This window comes from Vipera ursinii (genome assembly GCF_947247035.1).
Source record: "Vipera ursinii genome assembly, chromosome: 1".
Lineage (NCBI taxonomy): Eukaryota > Metazoa > Chordata > Lepidosauria > Squamata > Viperidae > Vipera > Vipera ursinii.
Window position 1 is genome coordinate 106,495,721 of NC_139512.1, and position 23,427 is coordinate 106,519,147.

Here is a 23,427-nt window from a genome sequence, read left to right on the forward strand (position 1 = left end):
TGTAATTTTGCCACCTCTTCTTAATCTCTTCTGCCTCTGTTAGGTCCCTGCCATTTTGGTCCTTTATCATGCCCATTTTTGCATGAAACGTTCCTTTCATCTCTCCAATTTTCTTGAAAAGATCTCTGGTCCTCCCTATTCTATTGTTTTTTTCTATTTCTTTGCACTGTTCATTATCTCTTCTAGCTATTCTTTGGAATTCTGCATTTAATTGGGTGTATCTTTCTTTTTCTCCCTTGCCTTTTGCTTCCCTCCTTTCCTCAGCTATTTGCAAAGCTTCCTCAGACAGCCATTTTGCTTTCTTGCATTTCTTTTTCTTTGGGATGGTTTTGGTTGCTACCTCTTGTACAATGTTGTGAACCTCTGTCCATAGTTCTTCAGGCACTCTGTCTATCAGATCTAATTCCTTAAATCTATTTGTCACCTCTACTGTATATTGAACAGGGATATGATTTAATTCATACCTGACTGACCTAGCGCTTTTCCCTACTTTCTTTAATTTAAGCCTAAACTTTGCAACAAGAAGCTCATGGTCTGAGCCACAGTCAGCTCCTGGTCTTGTTTTTACTGACTGTATAGAGCTTCTCCATCTTTGGCTGCAGAGCACATAGTCAATCTGATTTCTGTGTTGACCGTCTGGTGATGTCCATGTGTAGAGCCGTCTCTTGGGTTGTTGGAAAAGAGTGTTTGCTATGACCATCGTATTCTCTTGACAAAATTCTATCAGCCTGTACCCTGCTTCGTTTTGTACTCCAAGGCCAAACTTGCCTGTTATTCCAGTTATCTTTTGGCTTCCTACTTTAGCATTCCAATCCCCCATGATGATAAGGACATCATTTTTTGGTGTTAGTTCTATAAGGTGCTGTAGGGCTTCATAGAACCGGTCAATTTCATCCTCTTCAGCACTGGTGGTTGGGGCATAGACTTGGACTACTGTGATATTGAATGGTTTGCCTTGGATTCGAACTGAGATCATTCTGTCATTTTGAGGATTGTATCCCAGTATTGCTTTTCCTACTCTTTTATTGACTATGAAGGCTACTCCATTTCTTCTGAGGGATTCTTGCCCGCAGTAATATACCTGATGGTCATCTGAATTAAATTCACCCATTCCTGTCCATTTTAGTTCGCTGATACCTAAGATGTCAATGTTTAGTCTTGTCATCTCGTTTGACCACGTCCAGCTTTCCTTGATTCATGGATCTTACATTCCAGGTTCCTATGGAGAAAAAATCTTTACAGCATCGGACTTTCCTTTCACCACCAGACATATCCACAGCTGAGCATCCTTTCGGCTTTGGCCCAGTTGCTTCATTCTTTCTGGCGCTACTAGTACTAGCCCTCTGCTCTTCCCCAGTAGCATATTGGACGCCTTCCGACCTGAGGGGCTCATCTTCCAGCGTCATATCGTTTTGTCTTTTGGTACTGTCCATAGGGTTTTCATGGCAAAGATACTGGAGTGGGTTGCCATTTCCTTCTCCAGTGGATCACGTTTTGTCAGAACACTCTGCTATGACCTTTCTGTCTTGGGTGGCCCTGCACGGCATAGCTCATAGCTTCATTGAATTACGCAAGCCCCTTCACCACGACAAGGCAGTAATCCATGAAGGGGGTACTGTTGATAGTACATAATAAAGGGTGTTACAAATCACTGAATACAAAATATAAGGAAAAAATGTTTTGTGGTAGGTGTTCTCAGATTTTGGTTTCCAAAGCAAACAATCCATCAATCTAAAAAAATGATGACTGGAGTCCTTGGTGCTCTCTGAGTTTGGTTGTTTGTTTGCAGGTGTTTCATTGGCCAACCAGTAACATCAGCATTAGGCAACTAGTAATTTCATCAGCCTTGATGATTTTATTTATTTGTTCATTTATCATCTTCCTTATTTAAATTTATTTAATCTATCGCCCATCTCACTATTGATGGTATCTAGTTGGGTAATGAAGTATCTGCAAGCCACAACCAAGCTCAGATGTCATCAAGGAGTCTAGTTCATATCAATTAGTTGATATAAGATAGTGAAAAATAGAATATATCTAAATAGATAAGATGTATTTTCTGAATATTAGACTTTGTGTTAAATTTTGAAAATGGGAAATTTGCTCACTCAAAACTTGGAAATTATAAATATTAAATGTTCAAGTTAAATATTAATGGGAGATTAAAAATTAGAGAAAACTAATTAGGACATTGATTGTCTATAAGACTGAATGTTAAAATAATAAGGATATGTATAATCCAAAAATTATTGATAAATGTAAGAATGTCATTTTATTTAATTGATTTAATAAGAATTGTATTAGTTTAAACAGGAAACAGTGAATGCTAAGGGGAAAAGAGAGGAAAATTTTAATGTAGTAGCTTGAGACTTGTACTAAGGATACTTGTACGTTATTGTATTATCGATTAACCCAGCCACCACGTTGCTTTTTAAATACTGAAATGTAAAACTAGAAAATAAAACTTTTTTTTTAAAAAAAAAGGAGTCCACAGTTCAATTCTGAGCTACGTATATTCACTTCTATGGGAAACGATGTACATATCTGTGCTCATATCTTGCTAGTTATGCCTGTCAGATATTAATAGATTCTCCTTCAAGTCAAACTCAAGTCTGGATCACTGCGTACACACATCCCAGTAACATTCTTGGCAGCAGTGTAACTTTTTGTAGGGGGAGTGTAACTTTTTTTTTTTGAAACTGCCTGGACAATTCCTTGAAGTTTTCTTTGCAAAATTTTGAGAGTGGTTTGCTATTCTGCTTCGTAGGGCTGAGAGAGAGCGACTTGCCCAAAATGTAATTTACTTCTCTTTGTACCTAAGGTGGGACAAACTCACGGGCTCTTCGTTTCTGGCCTGCTGCTTTCACCACTACATAAACTGGCTTTCAGGTTTTCTGTTGGCTTTTTCTTTTGTGACTTGAAGCTGAGCCTAAAGCCCAATATCTCTCCTATCTATTAATCAGGTCCAAAGCTGTTTAACTTTTGAATCCAGGTAAAGCTGGTCTGTTCTGCCACGTGCTGAGACCCAGTTGGTGATACTTGTGCCAAAAAGGAATCCTAATGATCTCCTTTCTCTTAGGATGTTTTTTGTTGTTGTTGTTCCACCATGTCTTTTCATTTTAACTTCCAGCTGCTTTTGAGCCTCATATGGCTCTTTAATCATTTAATTGATACTCCTGTTTTGTACATTTTAAAATTCTACCCTACATAAAATAGAGCGAAACAAGAAAAAGCCCATAAAAATCTCTAAAGATAATGAATATGAACATCATGTTGTGCAGTTAAATAATTAACACTCAAGCCAGTTGAATAGGGAATTAAGCATACAAGCAAATATATTTCTAAATAGTCTCCCAGGAGTTCTTCAAAATATTTGACAATTGATAGAAAATGGGTGTCCTTCCAGGTTTACAGTGCCTATTTCTTTCAAATGATAAAAGAACTTAAAATTTATTCCTATTGCTAATTTCCATACTTGCTTTCTGAGAGTCCCTTTATATCTCTGTAGATATTAGCAGGCAAGATTGAAAAATCAGATTTATGAAGGAGATGTAAACCAGGAGATTTATTTATTTAATACTTTTTATTTCTCTCCCCACTCCCGCCTCCATCTACCCTCAGGTTTCATATTACCTTTTTTAAGGTGAAAACTATTCATTGCTTCCTATGAAGAAACCAAAGATCAGATTATTGGATACTTTGTTGAAGTGATTAGAAATTTATGACAAAATAGATTGACACACCCACCCCTCTTCTTTGTGGCAGCCCCTTAGATATTGGAACATTGCTATCATGTCACTCCTAGTCCTTCTTTTCATTAAACTAGACAAACCCAATTCCTGCAACCATTCTTCATACGTTTTAACCTCCAGTGCCCTAATCATCTTCATTGCTCTCTGCACTCATTTTAGAGTCTCAACATCTTTTTTATATCATGGCAACCAAAACTGGATGCAATATTCCAAGTGTGGCCTTACCAAGGCATTATAAAGTGGTATTAACACCTCACGTGATCTTGTTTCTATCCCTCTGTTAATGCAGGACTACGTTGGCCTTTTTAATTTAATTTAATTTAATAATTTAATTTGTATACCGCCCTTCTCCCGAAGGACTCAGGGCGGTGAACAGGGCGATACATAATAAAAAACAGAATACAAAAATTAAAAGTGATTAAACAATTATGCCCGTAGTAATTAATACATATTAAAAATTAAAACTAGTTATAAAAACCCAACCCCATCCCATCAGACCAGTCCAGCTTGTTCAAAAAAGAAGGTTTTAAGATCGCGCCGGAAGGAGCGAAGGTCGGGGGCCATCCGGAGCTTGACCGGCAAGCGGTTCCATAGGTCTGGCGCGCCCACAGCACACTGTGGCAGCTGCAGCACACTGCTGGCTCATATTTAAGTGACTGTCCTTAGGACTCCAAAATCCCTCTCGTACTTATTATTATTGAGCCAGGTACCACCTATTCTATACCTGTGCATTTGGTTTTTCTTGCCTAAATGTAGAATCTTTCTTTTCTCATTATTGAATTGCATTGTGTTAGATAGGGCCCAGTGGCATAATTTATCTGCAAAAATAAACTAGGTGGTTCTCTAACCCAGAGAATATTGCAGTTTTGAGATTTGAACCTCAGACATTCAAATCCACATATCTCCTCATCTCTCTTGAAAAGTTAAATGTGAGCAATAAAATATTTCTGAAATGACTACATTTCTGGATTCTCTAATTTTATCACTTCATCCCACATGTTTTGAGGGTGATCTGTATTGCAGGTCAGTCACAGCGTGACTGTGTGCTCTATTTATATAGTGCTTCCCAATCTGTGGTCTCTGCAGGTATTAGAATTCACTCCTGAAGCAGCTGCCAAAATAAAAATAATTTCAAAAATGCCCCAAATGTTAGGAAATTCCTAACTCTCACAGTATTTTCAGTTTGTTTTGAAATATGATTTCTCAAGATTTGGGTTATTTACATTTTTTAAAAGTTTATATTTTATTTAATTTTTGGGACCCCATATACACTGTTGGATGTTTCCTATGATGATCCCTGATAGTTTTCAGTCCTAATGTGAAGATACATACAAAGGAAAAGATACCAATCGCTGAATGATTAGCTTATTTAGATCATTACAAGCAAACAAGAAAGCCTGCAATCAGTTCTGCCTCTGATCTCTTTTTAAGGAAGAGAATTCTGTGGGCAACCTCACACCCAGAATCATAAACACAGAGATCCATGTCTACTCAGCATCAGTAAGATTAGTAAGCTTGATTGTCTACCTGTTAGTAAATGTATTGTAACATATTCATGAGAAAATGAAAAAGATCTGAGGACAGTGAACCAAAAGAGATCCAGGAACAGGAGTTAATGCATGCTGTATAAAGATTTACTTTTTTAAGCCCTTACTATGCAGCTGCTAGCCAAGATTACGTACAGCTGTTTAGGTATTGTAGGAGAAAAACTTGATTTGTGTGCAGTGTTCTAAGTCATACAAGGAGTTCAGAGATAGACCACGCTCTCTTCTTTAGATTTCCTCAAGTGTAGAGAAAGCGAAGGGATCATGGAAGTTAAGGATTGACTAATCCTCAGATTATCAGTGACATTTGATGGTATTGGTATTTCACAAGAGATAGTATTATTTTACTTTATAAATATGTTGTGGGGACAAAATAAAAAGAAGCAGTAAACTTTTTTCCAAGTATTGCTTTCTGCATTCTATTTTACCTTTATGGTAGGGTTTTCCAGAATCTTGGATTGGAGGGCACTTTAGGAATTTTCAGAGTGTTGTTGGTATTCCCACAGAATGATGTATCTTATGGTAGATGTGATAAGTTGCAAAATAGAGTATTGCTCTTTATTATCCTCTCTAGTTACTAAGACATTATTATTTCATCTACCTGGCCCTTTCTTTTGTACAGGTAGATACACTAGGCTGTGGTCACCCGTCTCATTTATTTTATAAAAATATCTTGAAGAATTATATACAGGCAAATTCTTCTAGATTAGAGGGTAAACATTGTTTTTGCGGCCAGATATTACCAATTCTATTTTTTAATAGATTTATTGCTCTGTGTTGTTGAATTTTACAGTCCAAGATAAGTACTATTAAAATGGAGCCTGCATTTCGTTTTGCTACTTAATTTCAATGGTGTGATCTTTCCTGGAAGCAACAAGAATGGGGGTTGGGAAGACTGCAAACGGGTCATAGATTGTCTGCCTGTTATAAAAGAAGATGGTATCAAAGGCTTGTTTTGCTTTGTCATCTGTCTCTGTTTTTTAAATGTTAAAATGACTGAATAAAAAATAAAGACAGTTTGGGCAGATAATTGGCAAGGGGAGAATTAAAATCAGGATGCCCATAGGCATCATGCTTCCCATATATATCGTAAGACATGTATCCATGGAACATAAATAGGCCTTCCTCTTCCTCTTCTCTTTATGTTGGACACCTTGTTTGAGGTATAAAAGGAGTAATTAAGTCTGTTCATTAGTTTTTATCCTCCTCTTAAACTTGTGGCTACAGAGTCATTTCTCTGTATGCTAGTGAGAGGAGAGAGTCTTCATAAGATAGTTCAAGAAGCATATTTGTTGGAATCATGAGCCTTGGGTATTCAAAAAATCTGGTGGTCTCTCCAGATTTTGCTCAAGTTGAGCTCTTATCTCCTTTAAGTTACCCTGACTTGTAATTACCTTGAATTGTAGTTGTGCATCTCATAGAAGCAAATTAATGGTGTGTGTTGGATTCCACATCAGCCGTGACTTTGACATTGTCTGTTGCATTCCCATCAACACTTGCATCTTGCTGCACATGGAAAGCAGTATGTCTTCAGCCATACATATGAAAATATTCTTCCTATGGATTGTCCCTGGGATGCATGACTACCTTTAGAGATAGCTTCATTTGGATGATGTTGGTAGGAGGGCTTCGGTAAGGTCAGTGCCATCTGATAGCATTCACGGGGACATGTCACTTCACTGAGGTTCCTGACTCTACAAAATTCAGAAAGGCAGCAGCTCTCTTATTTAGCAAACAACCCAAATACATTGAAAATCAGGGTTGAGCTTTTCTTTTGTCACCAGTGGTGCTTCTTCAGCTTCTCTTGGAAGGAGAAGGAACATGTGGAGGGCACTAGCAAAGTAATTCAGTCTTGTGTTGTTACATGAAGCCTTCTAGTTATAATAGGGGAGGGGTTAGAGGTGAGTGGAACTGTTGCTGAATAGCAGATGGCAGGAAGGGTGACATCATAGGCACAATTGTCCTACCCCATTATTCTTCCTGACAGGCCCCTACCCTCCTTTATTGTTTCCTGTGGACATAATTGGAAGCTTGGTAAGGGGAAAGAAAAGCTTGCCAGAATTCCTAAAAAAAAATATCCTCCCTTTTGAGTAAATTGTTACTTAGTAGTCATCAGATTCAGATTATTTCTAGAGCAGCATAGTAGATAATGATCAGAAAGAAGCAAGCCCGCCTTCTAACTTGTGATTTGAGAGAACGGCACTTAAAGAAAAGGGAGAGGGGAGAGGAGAAGAATTTATGCATGCTCTGTAAAATGTGAAATGGGAAGAAACTTGTATAAATGGGTTTTGCATATGGTTACCATTCTAGAGCAGGTGTTCACTGGGGCCTTATAGAAGACTGGAAAACTACTTCTGCTTTTCAGCCATTGCATGAAAGTGCTAGGGAAAGTAACTCAGAAGGTTGAAGCATAACCCATTTGCTAATGATATTCTATTCCAATGGCATTACAGTCTATCTGTCTAGAAGAGACCACGGAACCCAAACCTTTGGATTTATTTTTATTTATTTTTTTGCCTGAGGTAGGTGAAGACAAATAAGTGGAGATTTAATCTCAGACAAGGTTGAAATTTCACAGATAAGGAGACTAAATGTTCTTGATGGAGGCTTATCCCTAATTTTGAATAGCTTTTCGTTCCTCCTGAAGGCCTAAAAGGGCAGCTTGAGAGTCTGTTTGGACTCTGCACTATGTCTGTATTTCCTTGGCAAGCATTGATGATTGTGATAGCCAAGAGTCCTTTTCACCAGTTTATGCCAGATGCAGAATATCTGGAGAGGCTCCGCTGCTAAATACAGTCTTCATGGAGCTGCTTTTGAAGATGACTCATAAATTTCACTGAAGCAGAATAAAGCTTTTGATGATGGACTGATTTTGTGGCTCTATTCTACATAGTTGCATTGGTTCCCAGTGTGTTTCTCTGCCTTGTTTGAAGTGCTTGCATTTCTTAGACTGTTTGGAGCCAAGCAACTTGAAGAAAATTGTTTACCCAAGTCAACCTGCTCATGCTTTAAAATCTGTAACAGACGTTTTTCCATTTAGGGCTGCTTTTTTGGGGGGGGAAGGGGAGTCATTTTTTATTTCTGTCAACTGCCTGGAAATCCCCTGCAGTTTTCTTGGCAAGATTTCAGAAGTGGTTTGCCATTGCCTCCTACCTAGAGTTGAAAGAGAATGACTGACCTAAGGCTACCCGGATAACTTTGCGACTAAGGCAGGACTAGAACTCACAGTCTCACAGTCTCACAGTTTGGTGCCTTAACCACTATACAAAACTGGCACTCTCTGAACAGCTTGATTAAATAGGAGAGAAGAGAGAGAGAGAGAGAGACTTCTAGAGTCCCACATTTTTGGAATGCCTAGTTGCTTATCTTTGCTGGACCCCATCTTTACTAGTGACCCCATCACTACAGTAAATTGCCGGACTTTTTCCCTCAGCAAATTTGTCCAGGGTTTGGTTGGAACTGATGCTTGTATTATGTATAGTACTGTCTTTATTTCTGGGTTTCATATTATTTCGTATTATTTGAGAGGCACAGTGGCTCAGCGGCTTAAAGAGGTTGAGATTATCAGCCGGAGAAGATCAGCTTCCTGCATTCCAGCAGTTTGAGCCTTAACACCACGGAATGGAGCGAGCTCCCCGTCACTCCCCTCGGCTTCTGCCAATGTGGTAGTTCGAAAGCATGCAAATGCCAGTATATAATTAGGTACCACTCTGGTGGAACTAATGGTGTAAGCAAGAAACCAACTGGCACCAGACCAGTCTGAAGGTGAGACAAAACCCAGTGGAGAAAAAAGCCCTGGATGACACTGACTCTCTTGCAGGCATGTCAAATACTCGGCCCACGGATCAGATGAGGCCCGCACAGGCCATGCCATCCCTGCCCCGCAAAGGCAAAACAAATCCAAATACATCACAATACGGCCCGCAATGCAATCGGGTTTGACGCCCCTGCTCTTGCAGAACACCATTAGCTGCTTTGTACATGGAGCTAGTTCACTCTCTTCCAGAGGACTCAACTGTTTTCACTGTTGCAAATCTGTGGGGAAGGTTTCTCAATTAGATAGCTTTCACTGTAGTTCTTTTCAGGACCTTATCTTTCTCTCACAAGCCCCAGGCTGTTCTTTTGCACCACGCTAGTTGCGGCCACCATTTTGAATTCCAGCTTACCAGCAGCTGGCCAAGAGGAGGCTCTTCGTCACAAAGCTTTTTTTTAAGCTGCCTTTTTAAGCGTGCTGATAGCATCAGAGGCACGTGAAGACTCTCAGAACTGCCTGCCTTCTCTCCTGAATCAAGGGGGAAGGACAGGTTACTTCTCTTTTTTTGCTATCAGCAGTAGCGGCCGCCATTTTGGGTGCCACGATCTCATTGCTTTTCCTCTGCAAAGGCTTGTGCAGCCTTCTTTGCTAGCTTCTGAGAACGGGGGGGGGGGGGAGATTTCAGGCCCCCCCAAAAAAATAAAGAAAAAAGAAGAAAAAACCACAGACTTCAAAGTTGCCTTCCAGCTCAGGGAAGTTGGTCCCTGAGCCTCTCCTCAGTTCGCAGGGGTCCTTTTTCAGGCTCTTCCTCTCACAATCATTGCAGAGGGTTCTGAGTTCAGATCCCTTCTGACTGTAGCACAATCATTGTTTGCCTTGCCCGAAACCTTTCAAAGTGAATGGTCAAGTACAGGAGGCTTCAACTGTAGCTCTAGGCCTCAACCTAGCTGTCTCATTGTCCATTCCCACAGAAGATGTGTGCTGGCCATGCCATTCTTGGCCTCACCGCCACCAACTAGGACTAGTAAGCTGGCTATTATCACCGAGGTGATCTGTTGCCACTAGGTTTCTACATGTGAGCTGGCTGTTATCACCGAGGTGATCCGTCGCCACAGTAGACTTGGCCTGTACTCCAAAGGTACTTCAACTAGTCTTAAGGCCATTAGGAGCTTTGCAGGTGTGCCAGTTGTCCATTAAGTTGGGCCTGCAGCCACCATTGCCATAGAGTACTTATTGATCCCTGGGAGTGGCACACAGCCTCAGATCAGTACTCTTCTCCTCTGTCTGAGATCCCTCTCAGCATTCCAGTGTCGTCATTTGCTTCATCTTTGTCGTGACTGGGAGGTGTCCTGGCCCAGGAGAGGCATGGCAAGTTTGACTGACTTAATCTAATTGGGCAGGAAGGCAGAGTTAACCCATTTGTGGATTCTCCATCATCATGCTGAGAAAAGGCGTTCAGGTAAGACAACGCCCCATTTAGGAAGAAAATATGATCAGTTTGTGTCTGCCTAATTTATAAAACCAGTTTCTACCCCAGCTTCAAAACATAATTGAAGGGGGAATTGAAACCTGGATGATTTGGGTGATATAGTTGGCTTGAGGGGACAGGCTTTTGAATATGAGGGGAAAATCTGAAAGAGATTGTACTTCATGAAGGAGTGACATCATTGGATCCCTTAGATGTGCAAACTCTGCTGTAATCTAAGCAAGTTAATTTTAGAGGGCAGCTTTTTTAAAAAAAGAACACTTTAAAAGATTTGTAGAGGCTATGATACTCCGTTATCTGAAAGATCCTTGCCTTATATATTCTCACAAAACACAGACTATAAGAACTTGGTTATCCGCTTTTGCTGAGTACTTCTTGGAAGCTTTTGCTCAGGGTAAATAGATGGAGAGAAGGTTAAGGTCACCTGTAGTTTTCTCCAGCACAGCTTGTTACGTAATTGTTGGGGGGATGGGGGGGAAATGATGACACAGCTTTAATGGCACAGAGTCCACCCTCTCCTTTCCCCTCTTGAGAAATGTAATTCCTTTAATAAAAGCCATACAGAAATTTGCCTGCCCAAGGGCCTCCTTAGGATAGACATTTAGTAATCCTAATTTGACCAGTTATTCCAACAGCTGCTCCTTAAAACTCATCCACACTTAACTGCTATATTTTCTATAGATAATGTCCTTTTATAGTGTGAAAAAGGTGGGAGGGAGTGGATGAATGTAGCTAGGACAGCCTTGCATTTACTTTCAGGAACACAAAGATGCTGTATGCTTAAGAGAGAGGCTCTCTCTAACTTTCTGCTCTTGTTCTCTGGGACACCAATTTCTGCTGTTTCAAAAAGCAGAGAAGGAGTTGGAACCTTCTGTGTTTAAGTGGGGGGGGGCTATGCCAATACAGGTAGTCCTTGACTTATACCCTATAATAGAGCTTGTCCATCACAATCATAAGTCGCAGAGGTTATAAATTGGATCATCCACCTGATCGACCCAATTTTATGACTTTTTCTGCAGTGGTTGTTAAGCAAATTCTGTCATCATAAAGCGATGCCCACGGTTATTAAGTGGACACCATGATCATCAAGCATACTGGTGGTTCTCTTGGGGCTGGTTTTGTTGAACACTGGAAATAAATACCAGGTTTTGGCAAACCCATGATAAAACACAGTCACCTGACCATGGGCCACTGCAAACAGCCATAAATTCAGGACCTGACATGCAATCACTTGACTGCAGGGGTGGGGCGGACACTGGGTCTTCAGAACTGAGCCATTAGTACCTCAGGGAGAGCCGTCATAAGTTGAGGACTACCTGTTTTAGTATTAGAATAGCAGCACAGACATTTTAGGCAGTAATGAGGCAGTTAAACAGGTACCGGTACTTTAAATGGGGAGGAGCTAATGAAGGATAGGTACAGGTAGATGGCAAAACTAGAGGCATCAAGAGACTTGTAGTGAGAAGAAGGAACTGCCAAAATTATCCAGCTAAGGAAGATTTGAAGTAGTAGAAGCATAATAGGAAGAAAGTACATAAATACCTCAAAATCTTGTGCATTAGGGCACTGTTAACTCTTAATCAAGTGTTCACAACAGGTGTGATTTCTCCCATTTCTGGTTAAAGGAAAAGAGATCCTCTTGAGCTGAAACATATTTAATTCATCCCCACCCTCTCTTGCTATCCTTTGCCCTTCTGAACTCTGTCCAGGCCGGGCCGTGTTTACTCAGTGTAGGCTGCTTCTGCATTGCCAGAGCTTGTCTGGCATTTCTGTTGCCTGAAACCCTATAACTTTAATAAGATATAATGTGTTGCATGTATCTGCCGTTGCTCGGCAACTCTTCAATAATGCCCCAAACAAAGCTCTTGCCATGTGCGAGCAACTTTTAATTCCTACTGTAGGATAATTCTGCTTCCGAGGCTGCTATTTCCTCCATAGCTTGCAGTCCTGTCGTGTTAGCTTGTTCTTTTACCTGTAGCAGTAGCAGGGTAGGCTGTGCATAAGTGACCCTTTTTCTCAATCATATTGGAATCTAGGAACTGAGGGATTATTTCTTGTCCCTTTGAGTGTGTTTTTATAACGTTACATGGCCAAATGTGTACTGGTCTTCAACTAGTCTTTTCATCAAACAAAGGGCAAATGATCATTTGTATAAATCCCTCTTGAAATGCTATAGTAACTCCTGCTCTGTTGCGTAGGATTCTCACGTAACACTGGTTTTAACAGGCATGTCAGGAAACAGACATGAAACAATCATGTTCTTAAATATGATGAAAAGCTCAGGTTCTCAAGTTCAAAATGAAAATTTTGGATGAGAAGCGAAGTGTTCTCTTCTTCTTCCTCAAGGAAAAAATAGTCCAGTTGCCTTTTGAAGGGAAAAAAAAACTCCTTTGAGACAACTGTGACCTGAATGACTGAGAAACTCCACAGACATTTGCAATATTGCATGTTGTTAACATTTTCCAGCAAGGGTATTTGTTCTGTAACTTCGGACTGAGAGTGCTAATGCCATATCCAATAAATGAAATAAATAAATAAATAAAATAAGAACAATGCTTTCTGCTTCTTTTGGACTCTGATTTTATCCCTTCAGCAACGATAGCAAGATATTACATACAGTATATACATGCATGATTATACTTGTTTGGCAATGACAAAACAGCTAGAAAACCTCTTTATTTTAGAAGCAGTTCTCTTCCTTTCAGTTACGATGCCCTCTGATCCTTCTTGATTTGATTCCTCTCGAGTTTTGGACTTTATAAGTAAAAGCAAACACCTCTTTCCCCTGGAAATATTTAGTGAAAACTGACATGCCTGATCATTATTTCTACAGTTGTCTTATAGTGGTTTGTTTTGACAGTCATAATTGAGAGTTAAATTAGCATCCCTGAAGTATCATGCTGTCAGGCAGACGTGAGTCAATCGGAAGGGATATGTTGAAAGTTGCTAGGCAACTCCACATACTTAAACAGGTCCAGGGAACTCAAAACAATAAAATAGAACCTGTTTTTTGTGTGGATTTGCAAGTGGGTTTTGCCTGTTCTTCTTGGTTGTTCAGAGAAAGGTATCTTGGTTGTTGAATTTGTTCAGGATTGATTGGCCTTTTCAAATGTCTGTTGCTTGGAATTGTAGAAAAATATACTGTTCCCCACTCCTTAGTTAATAACAATGCACTCAAAGGCCATCTCGGAAATGGTTGTGTCACATATGTTCCGACAGAATTATTCCAAATAGATTATTATATTCTTACTCTGTGAAGATGCTCCTAGTGCCATTGTTAATTTATTCCACAATTTAGGATGCTGTAACTATGTGCTAAATTTCCTTTTCTACTGAGTAGCTTGATTAGAGGAATTTGCCATTGTAAACAGTACATACCCATATCAGCTTTATTTTGCTGTTCATTTTCAATGCATTCATCAAGCTTCATTATCCAAACTAGCCTATTTAATTCTGCGAAGATGGCACATCTGATTTACTGTCTGAAATACATGTCTGTGTCTTAAGAGGAATGTGTTGCCAGCACCTGCATACTAATGGAATAAGCTCTTTCCCCTCAAACCTGAAGTGGTAAGTCAGCAGGCTGTAACTCTGACTATAATTAATCCATCATATATCCTATTCATACTCAAGTTAATTGTGAATTCCACACTAAATATCCCATTCTCCCCCACCCCACCCCCTATTTCTATATATTGGGTACTGTACTAGTAGTACAGATGCAAAGGGGTGGCGGGGAGGGTGAAGGGAAGAAGTTGCAGCTGTCTCTAGTTCTGCTTGTTGGAGTTTTTGAAGGTAAACATGTTTTCTTCTGCTTGCAACCTAGCAACTCCATGGCCATTGGGTAAATGAGATTCTAGCGTAAGCTATTCTTATAACCTGAAAATCTTTTGCATGGAAGCAGAGAATGCCTCTTCTGCTTGCCTGAGGCTCTCTGCCTTTCCAACTCATACTAGGATCAGTTGTCCTGTATCAGGAAAGGGGTAAGGTGAACACTACTTCAGCGTAAGGAAAATGGCTATAATGATATTTCTGATTGTCTTCCCTAACTTTTGTACAAATCTCTTGAGCGGACACTGTGACCAGGTGGTGTCCCTTCCTCTTTTGATGGGGTGATGAAGCACATGAGATCAGGACCCAGGTGGCGATTTGTACAGTTTTAGAATCATTAAAGAGAACTGCCCCGTTAGAGTTTCCAGGGTGCAACTATAAATAAATAAACGTTCCAAATCATTTCAGGTCAAAATTGTTGAGGGCATAATTCAATCATTGTTGACTCTACAACTTTTTTGGATATAAACACACTGGAAATTTCTGCATGATGAAAATGGTCTTGATTTTAAATTCCTTCCAGTATTGTTGTAGTCATGGAACAATTTGGAAAGAGCTACTTGGTTTTTTTTTTTACCCTTGCCTTATCTGCAGTTGGCTTGTTTTTCTCTCTCTGCTTTTCTGTAACCTTGCTTCATCACAGCTGCCTTTCTCTGATAGCAGAATGATAGATGTGCTTTGCTCCAGAGGGCAGAAGGCCACCAGCTCGGAAGGACGGCGTATGCCACTGATCAGCCTATTCAGTGGATGCACTGAGCCATGGCACTATGAGGATTTCATCAGCCTTTAATGCATTAACCTTTCATTAGGCACAGCAACCTTTGCCTGTGCCTTGCTCTCTGCCTAGACTATTTCTCTCATTGCCTAGATATGCCATGCGCCTTGACATCATGAAGAACACTGATATATTTGTGCAATTTTAGTGCTGGTGAATTCTCTATCTCCTTTTCTATAGAGACCAGTGCAAAGTACGCACATGAGGCTGGCTTGGTTATTTTGTGTTAAAGAAATCTGCTAACCACCACCTCTTTTTCCCAGTCCCCTCAGGGGACTGTGTGTTTTGAGTATATAGCATACCAAAAAGATCCTATACTGTAGTGTAATTGAGAAAGTAACTGGTGCCCTGCCAGATGGCCAAGAATAGCATATTTTAATATGGGGAATAACCTGCGATCTAGAATGTGTCAAGTTTGTTTCTACTTTTGCTCTGAAAAAAGCTTTTTAACAATCTGGATGAAGAATCCGTCCATAAAGGAACACAACAGATAGATTCTTTGCATAGATTTCAATTTGCATTCAAGGCTCCATATAAGCACTGGAATAATTATGGTTTAACCACTTACTTTAATGGGTCTGGCCCAAGACATTTGCTACCTAAAAGTAACTAATTCTCCCTGCCCTTGCCAAAGGTACATAATATCCAGATCAATCCAGTTACCGTAAGTTAGTACCCTTGTTTTTAAACAATCTACAAATAACTCTTTCCCTGCAGCAAGAAGACAACAATAAACAAACAACACTATTGTTTTTCATGGCATCCAGTTTCATATTGCCTTTGTGATGGGAAGCAAAATTTGTCTCTTTCCCTCCTGTTCCACTTTATGGAAGTCATCAGTAGACTAAATTAACTGTATTTTTAAACTTCTGGATTAGTTTTTAGATAATGAGATGTCATAGGAATGTTATATGTCTGGAGAGGGATAGTGAAGACATTGTCGTTATTTTTCATATGTGTTTGATAGCTCTCTACCAAGTGCATGTTTTGAGTACCATTTGCATCCTCTCACACATTTTTTATGCTACTCTTGCAGGTAGAGGCAGAGAAACACCAAGATGTTGTGGTCTATGATCAGAGCACGAGGGATGTAAATGGGCTGGCCACGGACAGTTTCCTATCCATTCTTCTGGGCAAGCTGGATAGTTGCTTCCACAGTGTCTCCATCCTCACAGGTAGGATTTGGCAGCAGTTGAGGGGTGGGGGGTTGGCCTGAAAGTTTTCTTCAAACCCTGGAAAGGCAAAAGCTTGTGTTCATGTCAACCCAGACTTTGGTACAATGGTGGTAGAAAACTGCTTACCTTGCTATTTAGTATGCTTTTGTGTAGGTAGGTAGGGCCATCCAATTTTGTAAAAAGTGAATTCTTAAAAACTTTCAACTGGTAGGAACACAAAAACAAGGAACTAGAAAATATAATGCAATAAACATCTAGAACAGAAAAAAAGAACAATGGGGTAATTAAAAAAGAAGCAGAATTCACCCAGGCTAGCCAATGTATATCTTGTTCAGGGTCTTTCTGTCTGGATGATCTCACCTTGCATTCAAGTCCAATGCCTGGTGGCAGAGCCAGGTTTCCAGGGCCTTGTAGAGGCACTAAAGGGTCAAGGCCAGCCTAAAGGGAGGTGATTGTAATAGAGAACGCACTGTGTGGATCCCACTATGTGACACTTGTTTCATAGAAGGGGGTGAAACACAGCTTTCTGCCAGGTCTTGTGGTCAAGCAGGTATAGTTGGAGTCAAGTGGTCCTGCAGAATCATTGAGTGCAGAATGAAATGAGCAATATTACAGTGGTCCTTGTATAGTGACTGCCTTGTTTAGAACTGTTTGCAGCTATAACAATGATAAAAAGGTAGCTTTGTGGCTAGTCCTCGCATTTATAAGTTTTGCAAGGTCTATAATGCAAAGAAAAGTTAAAGTAAAATCATAAGCCACAGTCATGGTGTCATTTAACAAACGCTTCACTTAAGTTGCCAGTCCCAGTTGTCATTACAAGACTTATCTGTATATGAATTTCCTGGTGTTTCTTAGGACATCTTGGTTAATTTTAGTCAGAGAGGAAGCATTGCCGGTCCAAATGACAGTGATAAGGGACAGAGAATAGCTGCATTTTATAATTTATACAAAACAAACCCTGACTATTTTATTTATATCCCACATTTGCTATTTTTTATAAACATGAAATTTGTTAAATCTTGGTGAGCAAGAGTCTCAAAAATTGCCCTTTTTCCATATTGTTATTTTGTTCTTCGTTTATTTTCTTGCTTGTTGTCAAAAAGATAATGTGGTCTGAAGTGGAATGTGGCCACTAATACTAGTTTCCATTCTGAAGCAGGGTGGGGAACCTAATTTTACCATAGTGACAGCTACCGAGGTGATGTGCTATTATGTAAACAGGTTGTCTTGAAGAGGAATTGCATTAAAATGCCAGAGGAAAAGCTTTATGTTCTGCAAAGCCACAGCTTTTTTTTAAAACGATGGTTAACAGAGATTAACTGATGATTTTTGAGTTCAAAGTATTTTAGTCAGTGTTAAATTTAAATGGTGGAAAAATATATGATGCATTTTTTTCAGTGGTATGAAGTGTTCCTATGGCAGTATCTTTTGGGTTGTCTCTATCAGTCTTGAAATCTGGATGTCTGGCCTGGGTCTGTGAAACTGATATGAGTGGAGGGTATCCTACTTTCTTCTTTTACCACCTTTTGTTAAACAGGAATTAGTATTTATTCTGAAAAATATTCTGGAAAATAATCGAAGGTACAGTTTGTTTCATGAAGGGTTTTATGATTGTAGCCGTTAATGAGATTCACCCTTTTGTGCTTTGAAGTCTTTATTTCAATTGAATATTGCATTGCTGGAAATAATATATTATACTATCATATATGGTACTATACTGTATATATTATACTTATATACTAATATTATTTTATATTATATTCTATAATATAGTCATGCTATATATTATATACTATATTAATATATAACAGCATGAGTATATCATAGAATATAATATTAAAGGTATTAGCGTGTGTGTGTGTGTGTGTGTAGGTCTTGGCGTATTCGGGTGTTTTCCCGTGTAAGATTGAGAGTGTCTTGGCGACGTTTCGATGAGGTCCCACTCGTCATCTTCAGGCTGGTGTCTTCGGCTTCGTGCTTGTGCGAGCAAAGCGTGATCAGAGCTGACGGCAGCTCCGATCACACTTTGCTCGCACAAGCACGAAGCCGAAGACACCAGTCTGAAGATGACGAGTGGGACCTCATCGAAACGTCGCCAAGACACTCTCAATCTTACACGGGAAAAGACCCAAATATGCCAAGACCTACATACCTGTACCCGTGAAAATCTACCAAAACAAATACACACACACACACACACATACACACACACACATACAGTAGTATATATGATAGTAAAATATATTCTAGAGTCTATTTGTTAAATGTTTATAGTAAATCTGCATCATTTTTATTCATATACAAGTTAAATATACCCAGTGCTTAGGTATGTGGTCATGGGTGTGGTTGGTATAAAATAAAACATGGGAAGTTTGCTACCACAACTTACCACTTGATGGAGTGCTGGTCTATTAACAGGTAGTCCCAATGATCCGATGGATGTTGAAGTTCAACTGCAAATACCTCTGAGCTCCCATATTCCAGGGGAGAAATAAAATGGAGGGCAGCTTGAGTGAAATAAGAGCCTACAGCTGTGTATCTCAGATTTGGTCATATGATTGTTTGCCATTAATCATAGTGTAAAGAGGTGGCATATTTAAGGAAATATTGTTATCCAGGTGGTGTCCTCCAATAAGACCTCTTCTAAAGTCACCTGGGATAAATTATTTTTGCCCAGTAGAGGGTAGTGTTGCCCATCCACTGGAATCTTGTAGCCCATGCTAAATAACTGTTAACATGAGCAACACGATAACAAATCATTATGTTACATAACAAGTCATTATGTCATGCCATAGCAAACTGGAATCTTTTCTTTGTTTTCCCTTATTTGTGTTGCACCCTGCATAGGTGATCTTTAGGTTGCTTGGAGTCAGCCCTAGGAATAAGTAACTAGCACAGCTACCCATATGGAACAGGAGTCTTTGTGTACATTCACATATGGATACACATACACAGCAGAAAAGGTTTGGGGGACTAAGGTGAAGTCCAAGTAGACCTCTCCTCCTCTGATTCAGCCCTACCTGACTAACTTAATATTTACAGAATGAATGAATGAATGAATGAATGAATGAATGAATGAATGAATGAATGAATGAATGAATAGGGATTTCTTCCAGCACTCTCAAAGACTGGATTCTTTTTGGAAAAAGACAAAGGAGGGTGATGATGGGAGACTCAATGTAATGAATTAGGGTTAGTCCTTCCACAGCGCTTTTGGTAAAGTGGCTAAGTAAGCATGCTATTGTAATTAAATAGTCTTTCTGCAGAGTGCATGAAACTCTAGTACTAGCAAGCTATGAGCAGGAGGCAAATATGAATGAAATCATCCAAGTGATTAGAACAAGAACAAGCTGGAGGGAGATCAAAGTGCATTCATTCCACTGATATCTTGGTCATGATTAGAAGTACATTTTACAGGTTGTTTGGTCTCATCCTTGAATGTGTATACAGGTAGTCCTTGGGTTACAATGGCAATTGGGACCAGAGTTGTCATTAAATGCCATGTTTGTAAAGTACAATGCCATGTGACTGAGTAACTTAGTGATGTCAATTCCAACAGTCCTGTTTGCCATCATTAAGCAAGGACTGTAGGGGTCATGAAGCGAGGACCTTACCGGGCAGGAACTGCTGGTTTCCCCATTGCCTTGACTTGCAGGAAGCCAGCAGGGAACTTTGGAAGTTGAGTATGTGACTGTGAGGTTACTGAGACAGGAAGAACTCTTGAGGACTAGTTGTAATTCCCTCTGTTCAATGCCATCACAAATTTGAACTGTCACTTAGTGACTGGTTATAACCCAAGGACCACACTTCTGAAACCGTTGGAATATTTTTTTATTTGGTCACCAGCTAGCTGTAGTTTATAATGAGCTGTACTGGATGCTGCAGTATAGGTACAGAAAAGCATGAAGTTACTTATGGACTGCTATTCAGTTTTTACATTAATTGGCATTAGATTAAGAATGGTTGCTGTATTCTGTACATGTAAATTGCCTAACCTAGTTTTCTTTCATCTAGAAGCAACCTATTCCGTATAGTTATATCTGCATTAGATTTCTAATTAATACCGTACAGGAAATACAATTGTATCACAAAGCAGAGAGATATGCAGTTTATTTGGTGTGTATCTTGACACTGGCCTAAACCGATTAAAACCGGAATAAATTAATACCAGGCAGGAACTTGGGGGATCTTAGTGTTCCCTTTTTTACTTTGCTGAAAATTAATCACTTTGACCTCTGGCCAGATGGGATCTATCCATTAACCGGTATATAGTTAATGTTTTAAAAAAACAAAAATGTTTAGAAGGCCACAAATTCTACACATTTATAACCCCTACAAACTAAGGGCATTTTTTTTTCATATACAGAAGTATCTACTGATCTGAATACTGTATTCATTGTTCAGGTTATTGTTAGCCAAGAAAAAATAGATGTGATAAAACAACTTGAGGACAAGCTACAAGGGGGATTTTTTGCAGTTGGAGTTCCACTGTGTAAATAAGAAAGTGGAGAAATAAAGAGGAGAACTTAGGGTTTTTTTTTTATTTTCCCCCCTCCCCTTTTTCCCCCCCAGCTTGGAGTACTTCTATGACTTTAGCTGCTATTTTCTTGGCTGGCTTAGAATTCTAGAATTTTGGTTCTAAAGAGTACAACTTCAGGAATTTTGTTCATTTAAGCTTGACTTTTAGGTGTAATCCTCAGTGAGAGGAATATATTTTCAGATATTTAAGCCACATGCCTGTTGATGCTGCATTACAACTCCTACCCCGCCTCTCAAATCACTTCATATATAAAATTATCTGTTCTATTCACACACTATATTCTTTAAGAAAGCATTCAGATGCTCAAATTTTATCCAGTTGGTCTTTATAATACTTAGTCCCACTGAGAGTTAGGTTTAGTTAAAGGTGTTTTCCCCCCCCCTCATTTCTATCCAACTATCTGTAGGAAATCGTTAAAGAAAGTATCATCTATTTTTTTTCTCTCTCTCTCCTACAGAATCACTGATATCTCATTGACTCTGTGACTTGAAATTAACAGTATTCAGTCGGAGTTTACTGGACTTACATTCTGCTAAGCGCGTCATCAATATTGGCTATTCACCTATTCCAGCGTGGGCATGTATAATATGATGGAAGGATGGATGAGTAGATGGATGGATGTAGATAGGTGATAGGTAGATATGTAAATAGGTAGATCAGCTTCCCTCCCTCAAAAGAGATGAAGGGCTATGAGTCTATGTAAAGGCATCCATGTACGGTATGTAAACCTCAGGGAAAGGAAAAGTATGAGGATTAGGAAAGAGAGAACATTCTCTAAAGGGAAAAGGCAGCCTATGGTCCACACAGGAAGGGTCCCCTTTCCTGCCCCAGAATCAGGTCTTGCAGTGACCATCACACAGGCTGAACATCAGACCAGCCCTGTGCCAAACCATTGCAATCCAGACTGGCATGTCTAAAGTGGGCTTAAGAAATAGCTGGGAGACGGGAGGTGGGACTTAGACTACAGTGAGGAATTGTCCAGTGTCTCCCTTTAGGTTGGCATAACCCTCCTTTCCTTCCTTCCTTGTAACAGCTTGCTTAAAAAGAAATAATAGCGCCGAAGAGAGATACTGAAATATTGCTTAGCCTTAACCTAAATTTTGTTCCACACTAGAACATTTAGACTTATTCACAACTTAAGTCATCCGAGTTTTATGCTGACCAGAAGGTGCTGAAGCCCTTTGAAGGATTTTGTGTTGTGATAAGATGATTGTTTTTCACATGGGCACATGCACAGCTATCTCATCAGTACTTTCCACATTGCATAGAAGAGATAATCATGGGAAAGCCTTATTTGGTTTGAAGAATAATAGTCTTGAAAAGCCTGTTAAGTACAACTATCTTGATAACATGTTATCAGGCATTACGTTCCAACAAATTAATTTAAATCCAACTCATGATGTGCTGCAACATATAACTTTATTGTGAATTGAAGAGCTATGCATTATAGCATTCTGTTTACAACTTAATTAAACTTTCCTAGCCAGCATGATTGCATTTGATACTGGATTTGGGCCATCATGATTGTTTCTGAGTACAACTCCATTGTTGCAATACTATGTTTATCAAGATGGAATAAATGCATAATAATGTAGATGGGAATAGCATTATATTACACGTGAGTTCACAGGAAAAAATACGATGATGCAAGGTGAATATGTGGAAAATAGTGTGCATTTAAATATTCTCAGAAATATTAAGGATGTATTTACTGCAGCATAGCTTCCATAATTCAAGTCCTAACATTTTATTTATTACCATAGTTATGTACTGCAGTTTTATAAAGGTGCCCAGTGGTTTACATGTATTCACAAAATAATAAAACCATAAAATCTTTATAAGTGGACAGGATTATGAGGAGGTTGAGCTCCTCCACATGCTTACTGGACAAGTGCCCTTCCTGGCTGGCTTATGCAGCTCGAGAGGGGACACGAGGCTGGTTTCAGGCTGTCATCTCTGCTTCTCTGAGTGAGGGTCACTTCCCCGCCTCCTTGAAGGAGGCGGTGGTGAGACCTCTCCTCAAGAAGCCCACCTTGGACCCAGCCTCATTGAATAACTTTCGTCCAGTCTCCAACCTTCGCTTCCTTGCGAAGGTTGTTGAGAGTGTGGTGGCGCATCAGCTTCCTCAGGTCCTGGATGAAGCAGATTATCTAGACCCGTGCCAATCGTGCTTCAGGCCGGGCTACAGCACGGAGACGGCATTGGTCGCTCTGATGAATGATCTCTGGAGGGCCCGGGAAAGGGGCCATTCCTCTGTCCTAGTCTTATTAGACCTTTCGGCGGCTTTCGATACCATCGACCATGGTATCTTGCTGCGGCGCCTCAGGGGACTGGGAGTGGGAGGCACGGTTCTGCGGTGGTTCTCCTCCTTTCTCCTGGGACGCTCGCAGTCGGTGTTGGCAGGAGGACAGAGGTCGACCCCGAGGCCTCTCGCTTGCGGAGTCCCTCAGGGGTCGGTCCTCTCGCCTCTCCTGTTCAACATCTACATGAAACCGCTAGGTGAGATCATTCGTGGTTTTGGAGTAGGGTACCATCAGTATGCTGATGACACCCAGCTTTTCATCTCAACC

The 23,427-nt window shown here is 40.0% G+C and overlaps 1 protein-coding gene across 1 annotated transcript in view; it reads left to right on the forward strand.

The window, feature by feature from the left end:
• DUSP8 (dual specificity phosphatase 8) overlaps positions 1–23,427 on the forward strand; it is a gene marked incomplete at both ends in the record, with an annotated part of 79,375 nt that overhangs the window by 8,106 nt on the left and 47,842 nt on the right. Inside the window, one exon of the mRNA XM_083350826.1 lies at positions 16,179–16,317. Within this exon, the coding sequence (XP_083206952.1) occupies positions 16,179–16,317 (139 nt within the window). The remainder of the gene's footprint in view (positions 1–16,178; positions 16,318–23,427) is intronic.